General features: G+C 49.0%; 1 protein-coding gene across 3 annotated transcripts in view; it reads left to right on the plus strand.

The window, feature by feature from the left end:
* The first annotated feature begins 6762 nt into the window (after positions 1-6762).
* Positions 6763-12145, plus strand: part of ZDHHC20 (zinc finger DHHC-type palmitoyltransferase 20) — a 68497-nt gene continuing 63114 nt past the window's right edge. For 2 of the 3 annotated variants that reach the window (XM_039255643.1, XM_039255651.1), the window contains exon 1: positions 6765-7032. In XM_039255643.1, the coding sequence (XP_039111574.1) occupies positions 6915-7032 (118 nt within the window). In that variant the 5' untranslated portion in view covers positions 6765-6914. Of the gene's footprint in view, positions 7033-12145 lie in introns of all 3 variants that reach the window. The other variant, XM_039255669.1, reaches the window with a different exon arrangement.

The following is a 12145-nucleotide window of genomic DNA, read 5'->3' on the forward strand; positions in this document are numbered from 1 at the left end:
GGTGATCAAACTCACAAACTGTGAGATCGTGACCTGAGCCGAAGTCGGACACTTAACCGATGGAGCCACCCAGGTGCCCCTCCTTCCTTCTTAAGCCTGCATGATGTATCATATGTAGTATATGTACGTATATACTGCATCTTGTTTATCCATTCATCTGACAGTGGATACTTGGATTGCTTTTGTAATCAAACTCAAGGGGCTCACTGTGTCGGGGGCATTAAATTGAACACACCCCAAGGAAATGTTGAAATCAGAGAACTTTTATTACTTGTTACAAGTAAGGTGGCAAGGAAATAGCTCTCAAAGCACCGTCTGCCTGTGAGGTTAGTACAGGAAGCTTTTATTCAGCGTATCAGGGGGTGCGGGCGAGGGGGCTTGCGTGTACATTAAGGAACCTACACGTTTTCTATTACCTAAGCCCTTTGGTTCAGTTGTACACGCCTAGCCTGTCAACACACATCGTCCATTCAAAATATGGTGGAGAGCCCCATCCCAGGAAATCTTAATACTATAATGAACTAAAGGTAACTTCGGGGCAACTCAGGAGGGCTTCTGTGCAGGTCCTCAGCTCAAAACCGGCTCCGACTTGCTCACGTAGGGGGCTATCAGGCCAAACACCTTAGCTGGGCACCCCCGACGTGGGAACTACTGTTTCTACAAAACGGAACACATTGCTTCCCTGCTTCTGTCCCTTTTCCTCCCTCCCTTCTGTGGACAGCGTCTGGCCTCTGATCCCCGCTGCCTCCTAGCTGACGGGGGCAGCTGAGTGGAGGCCCCGAGGCCACGGCCACGCCAGCAGGTATTCTAATGCCACTTAACCTGCTCCCCTGGAGGTCCCTACCATCTCAAGAGTTGGATCTTAAAAAATAACTATTTTGGGGGCGCCCGGGGGGCTCAATCGGTTAAGCGTTCGACTTCAGCTCAGGTCATGATCTCACAGTTCACGGGTTCGAGCCCCGCGTCGGGCTCTGTGCTGACAGCTTGGAGCCTGGAGCCTGCTTTGAATTCTATATCTCCCTCTCTCTCTGCCCTTCCCCCACTCACACTCTGTGTCTCTCTTTTGAAAATAAACATTTAAAAAAAACCTTTATTTTTCATGCTAGAGATTTCATTAGGAACATTTGGTGCTAATATCGCTGGGTAAGTGCTGATTAACTATTCGTCCTACAAGTTCCTTTGAATGACAAGCAAGCATTCCAATCCCTTGAGCCTAGGCCTGTGTGTTCTTGGTTCGTGCAGCCATGCCTGGGGATGAAATGACCTCTAGTGCTCTGGACTGATAAGATGGATGTTTGGATGGAGGGGGACAGAGGATCCGAAGCAGGCTCTGCGCCGACAGCAGAGAGCCCAATGCAGAGCTTGAACTCACAAGCCGTGAGACAGTGATGTGGACGAAGTCAGATGCGTAACCAACAGAGCCACCCGGGCGCCGCGTGTTGACTGTTTCCTAAGAGCCATCCTAATGGGTGTCAAGTGATACCTCACTTTTGTCTTGTTTTGCATTTTCCTAATGGTTGATAATGTTGAGTGCCTTGTCATGTGCTTATTGGTCATTCATATATACCTTTTTGGAGAAATGTCTGATCAACTCCTTTGCCTACTTTTTAGTATGTGTGCTGCAGAAGTGAGCACTTCCTTGCTCGCTTTTTAACAGAGTTGTTTGGTATTGTTGTTGTGGAATTGTAGAGGTTCTTTATATACTCTTGATATCAATCCCTTATCAGATATATGATTAAAAGTATTTCCTCCCGTTCCATTGATTGCATGTTCAATTTGTCCTTATTCTTAAGTAATCATTTCCCTGGGTATAAAATTTAAGGATATTACTTATCTTCTCTCAGCACGTTGAAAATATTACTTCATTCTCTTGTGGCATCTGTCATTGCTAATAGAAGTCAGTTGTCAATCTAATTAGTGTTTCTTTGGTAATTTGACTTTTAGGCCTGGGTTCTGTAAGAGTTTTTTTTTTTTTTCCTAACTGTTCAATAGTTTCACTACTCTTTGTCTAGGTAAAGATCTATCATTATTTAGCCTGGTTGATACTCAAGTGCCATTTTAACATAAGATTTACATCCTTCTCCAATTATGAAATATTCTCATGTATAATCTCTTCAAAACTTGCTTCTTTAATATTCTTCTCATTCTCTTCTTCTGGAACTTTTTTTTCAATAAAACATTTTTTGGTTATTTTTTGAGAGTGAGAGAGAGAAGGGGAAGGGCAGGGACAGAAAAAGAGAGAGAGAGAGAGAGAGAGAGAGAGTCCCAAGCAGGCCCCACACTGTCAGCACAGAGCCCCATGCAGGGTTTGAACTCAGGAATTTGAGATCATGACCTGAGCAGAAATCAAGAGTTGGAAACTCTTGATGGGGTCCCAATAGTTCATTTTTGCTTTTAATTCCCTTGCCTTTGGAAACGTGTTGAGCAAGAAGTTGCTGTGGCTGAGGTCAAAGAGGTTGTTGCCTGTTTTCTACTCTAGGGTTTTGGGAATCTACTCCCAAACTCCAGAGCATGCTGTATACACTGTATATTAGCCAACTTGACCATAAATTACATTAAAATTAATTAATTAATCAATCAAATAAAATAAAAAGAACTAAAAAAAAAAAAAGAAAAAAAAAGCTTGGAAGCTCAATCGATAGACCCACCCAGGCGCCTCCTTCTTGAAGGAGAATTCTGTTGAAGCTTGCTAATATATGTGTTTTTCCATGTGTTTTTCATATTTAAAGAAAACTGTCTGTGTAGTTTTCTGCATGAGTCAGTACTGTCTTCCAACCTGCGAAGTCCCTCTTCTCTGGTATCCAGCTTACATTTATTTTATCTATTGACTTTTTGACAACAAAATTTTGTTATTTTGAAGATTTCTAAATGGTTATTTTTCAAATCCATCTACTCTTTTTCCGTTTTTGTTTATTATCTTATGTGTTTCATATTTTCTTGTTCTATCTAGAGAGAAGCTATTCTTTTACCTCTTTGGACACGGAATATACAGTTTGAAAAGGGTTTTTAAGATTGCTTCATAAAATTAATTTTATTTGGAATGAATTCAATTTTTTGTGTGTTCGTCTGTGGTTGTTTTTGAGGGAGAGAAAACGCAAGCGCAGGAGGGGCAGAGGAAGAGAGAGAATCTCAACCAGGCTCCGCGCCCAGTGCAGCGCCCAACATGGGGCTCGAGCCCACAACCATGAGATCATGACTGGAGCTGAAATTAAGAGTTAGACCATCAACTAAGCCACCATGTGCCCATGTGTTCTTTCTTAGTGTCTTTGTGTGTTTTGGCATCGTTACTTGATTCTGAATTTGTGAGTTTGTGTTTATTTCTTCTTCACTCTTTCCATATCTACCTGGTTTCCAAAAGCCCTAATGGTTTCATAGCTGCCTCCAGCAGCCCTTATTCTTCTGCATCTTGTAGTTCAAAACTAGAACTTGAAGTGGAATTTTGAGGTTCCTAGACAGTGGTAATAGTAGATATACCACATATCGAGTCACAAGGCCAGTCACAATCTACTTCCAGGTCAGGGAGCTGCTGTGTGTCCTTCACTCTCTGCTAAAAGCCATGATCCAAGGGGTTGAGCACTTTTTCCTGTCTCCTTTTTTGAGGGCTGGGGACAACAGAAGTTGGGAATGGAGGTTTGAGCCTGAGTTTGTCTGATTAGTTTTCCATTTTTATTTTATTTTTTTTTAATGTTTTATTTATTTCTAGGAGAGAGAGAGACAGCGTGAGCAGGGGAGGGTCAGAGAGAGAGGGAGTCACAGACTCTGAAACAGGCTCCAGGCTCTGAGCTGGCAGTCAGCACAGAGCCCGACGCGGGGCTCGAACCCACGAACCGTGAGATCATGACCTAAGCGAAAGTCGGACGCTTAACCGACTAAGCCACCCAGGCGCCCCTAGTTTTCCATTTTTAGATTTACATCTACTAGTGATATGTTTTTGGAGCAGAGCGGGTAAGTCAAAGTTGATCTGAAGTCCTAAATAGCTTTCTTACCACCTCCCTCACTGCCACCCCCAGGTTCAGGCCACCATACCTCTTGCTGGTATGACTGCAGCAGCATCCTAACTCATCTCTGTGCCTCCAGTCTTTCTTCCCCCAAGGTCAGGGGGCTTGTTATAAAATGTAATCCCACTCACATCACTACCCTGCCTAAAGTCTTTTTTCTTTTAATGTTTTATTTATTTCTGAGAGAGAGAGAGAGAGAGAGAGAGACAGCGTGGGCAGGGGAGGGTCAGAGAGAGAGGAAGACACAGAATCTGAAATAGTCTCCAGGCTCTGAGCTGGCAGTCAGCACAGAGCCTGACACGGGCCTCGAACCCACCAACCGTGAGATCACGACCTGAGCCGAAGTGGACCACCCCGCCGGCTGAGCCCCCGGGCTCCCTCCCTACCTAAAGTCTTTAATGACACTCTGATGTCACAACCAGTAGCAGAGATGGTGTGAAATCACCAGCCCAACGTGGAGAAGGAAGGAAAGAATTTAAGTTGCAGGTTCTTAGTAATCACAGGCAAAGGAATACTAACTCCTGTCCAGTCATTTAAGATAGAAACATTCGCAAAAGAATGAAAACGTCATTACCTCCCTGAAAATGTGGAATGATCTCGGTACAAGGAAATAGATTGGAAACATTCTCTAGATCTCATATAGAATCAACACCTTCTTAGAACACGTGACAATCATTTAGAAATCAAAACTAATGTGATCTGGTTGGTGACTCCAAAAGTTGGGAAGCATAGCTAGATCACAAAAGAAGTATTCAAATGTCCACTCAAGAAATAGTTATTGAATATGTCCCACTCACAAAGCACTGTGGAGAAAGCAAGATGTGTAGCTCCCTTCAAGGCCCTCACAAGGTAGTAGGCAAAGTGACATTTACAACTACCAAAATGTCGATTGTGGGTTGGATGGTGTTCCCAAAAGATGTGAAGGCCTAGCCCCCCAGTACTTTAGAATGTGACCTTATTTGGAAATAGAATCCTTGTAGCTGTAGTTTCTTAAGATGCAGTAGTACTGAAGTAGGATGGGTACTTAATCCAATAGAGAAAGGCATAGAGATATAGACACAGGAGGGAAACATGATGTGACAATCAAGGCAGAGACTGGGGTGATAGAGCCGCAAGCCAAGGAATCCTGAGGACGGAGGGCTGCTGACAGAAGGTAGGAAACAGGCAAGGATTCTCCCCATAATCTTCAGAGGGAGTACAGCCCCGCTGTCACCTTGATTTAGGACTTCTAGCCTCCAAAACGGGGAGGCAATACATTTCTGTTGTGTTAAGCCATTCAGTTTGTAGTACTTCGTCACGGCAGCGCTAGGAAACTAATACATTATAAGCAAAATGGCAAAATGGAAATGAGTCATTTCCAGATTAAGAATGACTTCTAGAGGACATGGCATTTGTGCTGAGCTTTAGTAGGATGATTTTTATATGCAGAGATGGCAGCAAGGGAAGCAGCTTTATATGGTCTTCATGTCAAACCAAATGCCAGCCTGGAGCCCAAACCTTCTTGAGAAGGCTCTCTGGACACCGGGCTGAATTCGCTCCACTTTAATGCCTTCAACCTACTGTCAATTTTGCCACTAACATCACTCTCAAGATACAAAATCCAAGAGAACAAAATATTTCACACATCCTTTATTATTTCTAGCACTGGTGTGCAGTGGTTAAGTACTATTTGCTTTCACTAGCTTGTTATCACACCCATAAAAGGGGGAATCCACCTCATAGAGACCTTCGAGAGCAGTAGCTAATTAAAATCTTAATCTAACCAAAATAGACACGATAGTAACTGGAAATGCGGCTTGGAATAACTTGTAATGCTCTTGACCTTGTCTTACGATGTCTTCCCAGTGATGCTTCTCGGTTGTTATGACCACAGGCAAGATACCCCAGTTTAGCAGTTGTAAATAAATTCTCGTTTATACGAGAGATACCCAGTGGTAAATAAATTCTCGAAATTTCAGTGATCGTTTGGGGGACGGGGAGAGGGTTGTTGCTCTACTCACAACTCAATCTTACATTTGGGTGTCAGATCAAATCGACAGATGCTACACGGATTTTATACTACATCACAGGCAACTACCACCTCCATCTCAGAAAAACGAGAGCGTCCTGGGGGGTCTGAGGTCGCCCCTAGGCACCTCCTTCTCCTGGGAAGGAACGATCAAAAGGGCGTTTTCATCTGACAGTTCTGCCTGAAATATGAAGCTCAAAGTACGAGATGCTCCTCGTAATCTCCGGAGGAGCCTGAAACAGCACGTTCATCGCCCGCACTTTGAGTGGGGCGTGGTCTGGGCCTCCTCTGAAAAGGGGCCCCAACTAGTCAGAGTCCGCAGGACCCCAGGGGGGCAAGTACTGTACTTCGTGGCCCAAGGCCCACGAACCAGCCGAGGAACCACGTCCAGCTGCCTCCCGACGTGAGGCGCAAGCCACGAAAGCCACCTCCGCTCCCGCTCCGCCATCAAGGAAGCGTCTCTCGCCGCCGCGCCGCCCCGGGCTCGCTTCCTTCTCCGCTCCCACGACCTCCTCCGCCCCGGCCGCTCGGCCCCCCGCCCGGCCACGCCCCAACGGCAGGCCCCAGCGGAGGCCCCGCCCCCTCGCCCGGGCCCCGCCCCCTCTGGCGGCGGGAGCCACGCCCCCGGAGGCGCGGCGCGGGCTGCGGCGGGCGGAGGCGGGGCGGGAGGGCAGGGGTAGGGGTGGGGGCGGGGGGCGGGCGGCGGGATGCAGGACCCGGGCGGGACCTGGCCGGGCGAGGCGGGGGGAGGAGTCGTGGAGGGGCCTCCCGCCTACTCCTCCGCGGGCTCGGCCTCGGAGGCGGGGCACCCGGACGCGGAGCAGCCCCGAGCTCCCGAGTCGCCGCCGCCGGGGGCCTGGCGCTCCCCTCGACCGTGGGGCGCCGGGTTGTGCAGCCGCCGGCGGAACATGGCGCCGTGGACGTTCTGGCGCTGCTGCCAGCGCAGCGTGGGCTGGGTGCCGGTGCTCTTCATCACCTTCGTGGTCGTCTGGTCCTACTACGCGTACGTGGTGGAGCTGTGCGTGTGTGAGTACCGGGCGGGGGCGGGGGCCGGGGGGGGGCCCGGGGCGGGCGCGGGGCCGGGCCTCTGCGGCCCCGCGCCCCGCCGGCCTGCGCCTGCCGTCGCCGGGCCGCCGGGCGCCGGCCCCGAGCGGGGAGGAAGCCCAGGCCGCCGCGCCCGCGGCTTTGTCGCGGCGGTGCGGGGCGGCCTTCCGGCGCGCGCGACACCCCGCGCCGAGCCGCGCTCCTCGCTCGGGCCGCGGTCGGGGCGGAGCGGGGCGGGGCTGGCTCCCCGGCGGGCGCCCGGTTCTCCCGGGGAGGAGCGCGCAAGGAGCCGCCGGACACCGTCCGAGGTGTGCGCGCGCGCGCGCGTGCGTGTGCGTGTGTGTTGCAGTCTTTGCTTTTGTTAATGTCCTAAAATAAAGAAATCGCCCAAGCGGCGCGGGCAGGAGCCGTGTTCCCGAAGAGCGGCCCGGGGGCGCGCGGGGGGGACAGGTGGTGTGGTCGCCGTCCCGGCTGACGGCACGCGGTGTGGCCGTGCACGAATGAGCCCGCTTCTGGCTCCTCGTGGCGCCGGACCCGAGTTAAAGTTCATTCCTTTCGAGCCTGAACCCAGCAACTTACACAGAATGTTGTTTGAAGACCCAGGGAGCGAGTGAGGTGACCGAGAGCCCGAGTCCCTCCTTCTCGGCGGCGGCTATGGGCGGGGCGTTTGAGGCCGTCGTTCGTTCCCCGCGATTCTCTCGTTCGTGCCTCGTCCCCGGCTTCTCATCAGGTTCCCCCGGAACAACAGCAGCAGCAGCAACAGGGAGTAACCCTGGGTGCGCTCCAGGGATGTGCGGTTCTGATCCGAGGAACCTGCGTTAAGATGGAGGGACCTGTTTGTAATCAGGACGTCGCTTGAGGTGTCGCCGGGATTGGCGGCTCTGCCCTAATGGCCCCCGGCTCTGAGGGAGCCGCTACTTGGGGCCTTTCTAGCGTCTTCTCCGTGTGTCTGCTGTTGACGCGAGGGCTTCGCGGAAACTGCGGACCGAGTGCCGGGGGTGTTGCTGGAAGCGTCCCCGCGCGGCCTGGCCTGTCTCCCGGCGGAGCCCGAAGCCGTCGGAGGACCCTCGTCAGAGACACTCGGTAAAGGGCCCCGCGGGGTCGGCGGCTCCCAACGGGACGAAATGGAGAGTAGGCGGCCGCCCGGGACCCCGCAGCCCCCAGCCCGGCTCTGCACGTGAGAGAATGAGGAGAATGCGCTGCTGCAGGAAGCTGACGGGTCGGCTTTTAAGCGAAAATAACCACCTTCAACAAAATGATTTTGTACCCACAGAACGTTCAGTTCTAAGGGAGGCGATCCCTGCAAGTAGGCCCCGAATAAGTTAGTTGTAAATAATAACGGAGGTAATCTGTTGAGCGTTATTGAAAAATGATGTTTGAGGGGCGCCTGGGTGGCTCAGTCGGTTAAGCATCCGACTTCGGCTCAGGCCATGATCTCACGGTTCGTGGGTTCGAGCCCCGCCTCCCGCTCTGTGCTGACAGCTCAGAGCCTGGAGCTGCTTCAGATTCTGTCTCCCCCTCTCTCTCTGCTGTCTCTCTCTGTCTTTCAAAAATAAGTAAACATTTAAAAAAAAGAAAAATGTTTGAATCCATTAAAAATGACTAGATTTAGGTATTTCTTGAAGCTCCTTCCGGAAAGTGATAGCGATCATAGGGTTCTCTTCTGCTTCTGATCATACTTGATCTTATTTAATCTGAAGTGGGCGTTTATTCCAGAAGTTGCAGCAGATTTATCTAATTTTGTCAGAAGATTATTCCTACACTATTCTAATTCCGCACTGACATTGAAGTAAAGCTTGTGAAGGAACACGGTCACGTTGAAGTCACACATCTTAACCTATAGATGGTTTTCGGCAAAAGTGTCGAAAGGTGACCTTAAGCGTAAGGAAAGGGAAAGGAACAGGAATTGGGAAGTGCTATGTGCTCCCGTGGACAGAGGGACATTTCATTCATTCTCTCCTTCCAGCCTCGGTACCTCAGAGCACAGGTGTGTCTGCAGGTGTGGGAGGGGGACCCTGGGCGCGCAGGGCGGCCGTTGGTTGTGTCAGGCAGTAGCTGAGTGGCTGATGCGCTGTGATCCACATCCTTGCACTCTCCAGGTAGCTTTTAGGGAGTCAGGGGAGTGGTCATTGTTTGTTCCCTGATAGGGGGAGGGGATTGGGCGGGGATATGTGGCTGCCCTTTCTGGAGATCAGAACTTGAGTTAGGCCGTAGGCCCATCATTTAGAGATCATACCATACCCCAGGATTTCATGACGGTACACACTCTGCACCCATGAAGGCCCAATGCTTGACAGAATTTTAAAATACTCAGTAGTGAAAGGTCTTACATAGGGCCTGCATTTAATACTTATAAGATTGGGGCGCCTGGTGGCTCAGTCGGTTAAGCCTCTGACTTCAGCTCAAGGTTATGATCTCATGGTTCGTGAGTTCAAGCCCCGCCTCTGGCTCTGTGCTGACAGCTCAGAGCCTGGAGCCTTTTGTGGATTCTGTGTCTCCTTCTCTCTCTCTGACCCTTCCTCTCTCTCTTTGACCCTCCCATACTCACACTCTGTCTGTCTCTCTCAAAATAATAAATAAACATTAAAAAATTTTTAATGCTTCTAAATTATCTGAGTTTCACTAGGGAGGATTTGGGAGGTGGGCAGTATCATGGGACTGTATGATTGAGCATAAAAGCTCATTTCACTTTCGTAGTAAAACTATCCTTTACTACTTATATATATTTATGTTTTCATAATATTTATGTTTTCATTACACTGACCCTGCCACTACAATATATCAATACATAACTTTGCTTTAAATTGAGTGAAATGTGAGTGTTACTTAAAGTGCTGTTTTAGCATTATTTACAATAAGTAAACTCCAGGGGCGGCGGCGTGGCTCAGTCGATTAAGTGCCAGGTCAGGTCATGATCTCACGGTTCGTGGGTTTGAGCCCCATGCCGGACTCTGTGCTGACAGCTCGGAGCCGGGAGCCTGCTTTGCATTCTGTCTCCCTCTCTCTCTTCCTCTCACACTCACATTCTGTCTCTCTCTCTCAGAAATGAATAAAGATTTTTTTTAAAAAACCCACAACAACAGTAGCTAAACCACAGAAGTAGCCCAAGTATCCATTGGTTGATGAATGGATAAAGAGGAGATGGTGTATATATGCAAGGGAATATTACGCAGCCACAAAAAAGAACGAAATCTTGTCATTTGCAACAGCACGAATGGAGCTAGAGAGTATTATGCTGAATGAAATCAGTCAGAGAAAAACAAATATCATATGATTTTACTCTTAGGTGGAATTTAAGAAACAAAACAAATGAGCAACAGGGGAAAAAAGAGGCAAACCCAAAAGTAAACTGTTAATTACAGAGAACATAGGGGAGGTAGGTGAGAGGATGGGTAAAGTAGGTGAAGGGGATTAAGAGTACACTTGTCTTGGGGCGCCTGGGTGACTCAGTCGGTTAAGCGTCCGGCTTCGGCTCAGGTCATGATCTCACGGTTCGTGGGTTCGAGCCCCGCATCGGGCTCTGTGCTGACAGCTCGGAGCCTGGAGCTGCTTCAGATTCTGTGTCCCCCTCTTTCTCTGACCCTCCCCTGCTCACGCTGTCTCTCTCTCTCTCTCTCAGAAATAAGTAAAACATTAAAAAAAATTTTTAAAGAGTACACTTGTCTTGATGAGCATGGAGTAATGTATGGAATTGTCGAATCAGTATATTTTACACCTGAAATTAACACTGTATGTTAACTGCATGAAAGTAAAATAAAAAGTGATGTTTTAATAATTTTTATAGACTTCCTTCCTGGCAATTTTTTTAAAATCAAACTAGATGGGAAAGGATGATTACATCTTTACTGTGTTAATTCATTTAATACTCAAAAGTTAAATAATTCGTCCAAGGTCATGCAAGTAGTAAATGGCATCATCAGCATTTGAAATCAAGGGGTTTGGCTCTAAAGCCCGTGCTTTTAAAATTAACTGCTGTGCAAGACTAGTCTCCTTGCTTATCAAGATCTGTGCACTGAAGGCAGGTTTCAGTCTTCTCTGTGATACATAATATCAGGTGATGTTCTCCTAAAAGGTAGCAGCAGCGGGTTCCTAAATAGACCGTCAAGACGCTGGCCCCCTGGAGGACAGTGAAACAAACAGTCTGTGAGACGCCCTCGTTCCACTCAGCGCCCGTAGCTTTCTGGTTTTGTAACTCCGCACGCACACAGGCAACGTGTGAGTCGTGCCACCGGCGGTAGCGACATTGAAGACGACAGGAAGTGATGAACTGAAGGCGGCCGTGCTACAAGGGCGATAAGCGGAGAAACAACGATTAAGTCATTAGTAATACTGGTGCTTGATGTTAAGTTAAACTGAACCCTTTTGATTTTTCTCCAAGGCTGATACTTAAACACGCATTTATGGGCGGGTTGCCCCATTTTTACACTTTGGTGCAGGTGGTTCTTTCTTTTTTTTTTTTTTTTAATATTTTTATTTAGGGGAGAGAGAGAGAGACAGCGTGAGCAGGGGAGGGTCAGAGAGAGAGGGAGACACAGACTCTGAAACAGGCTCCAGGCTCTGAGCTGGCAGTCAGCACAGAGCCCGACGCGGGGCTCGAACCCACGAACCGCGAGATCATGACCTAAGCGAAAGTCGGACGCTTAACCGACTAAGCCACCCAGGCGCCCCTCAGGTGGTTATTTCTGAGGGAAGTGCTCATTTGGGTTCCTCGAGTGTTAGGGGGACGCCTCGCTCAGGTCGTTTAGACATGTCAGCAGCAGGTGTGTAGCTCGCGCGGCATGCAGCGGGCCTGAGAGCCCTCGGCCCATTTCGTTTACTCCCGAAGGAAGTGTTGCACGCAGGGCCCCTGCGGCGTGCCCGGGGTGGGCTGTGCGGCTTTTTTTAGAGGGAAGGAAGTAGACTAGAAAGGTGGCCTCTGAGCCTGTGTATCCAACATTCCTGTGTCTCCTTCATACTTTTCTTCAAATTTAGAACGAGGCAAGATGAATAGTTTAAACATCAACATTGAGCACAGGGTCTTGCTACAGTTGATTCCAGTGGTTTTTGATTCCAAAAGAACCAGCTTTTGATTTCATTGATTTTTCTTTTTTTTTTT

This window comes from Hyaena hyaena, unplaced genomic scaffold, assembly GCF_003009895.1.
Source record: "Hyaena hyaena isolate Hyena2069 unplaced genomic scaffold, ASM300989v1 scaffold_11, whole genome shotgun sequence".
Classification (NCBI taxonomy): Eukaryota; Metazoa; Chordata; class Mammalia; order Carnivora; family Hyaenidae; genus Hyaena; species Hyaena hyaena.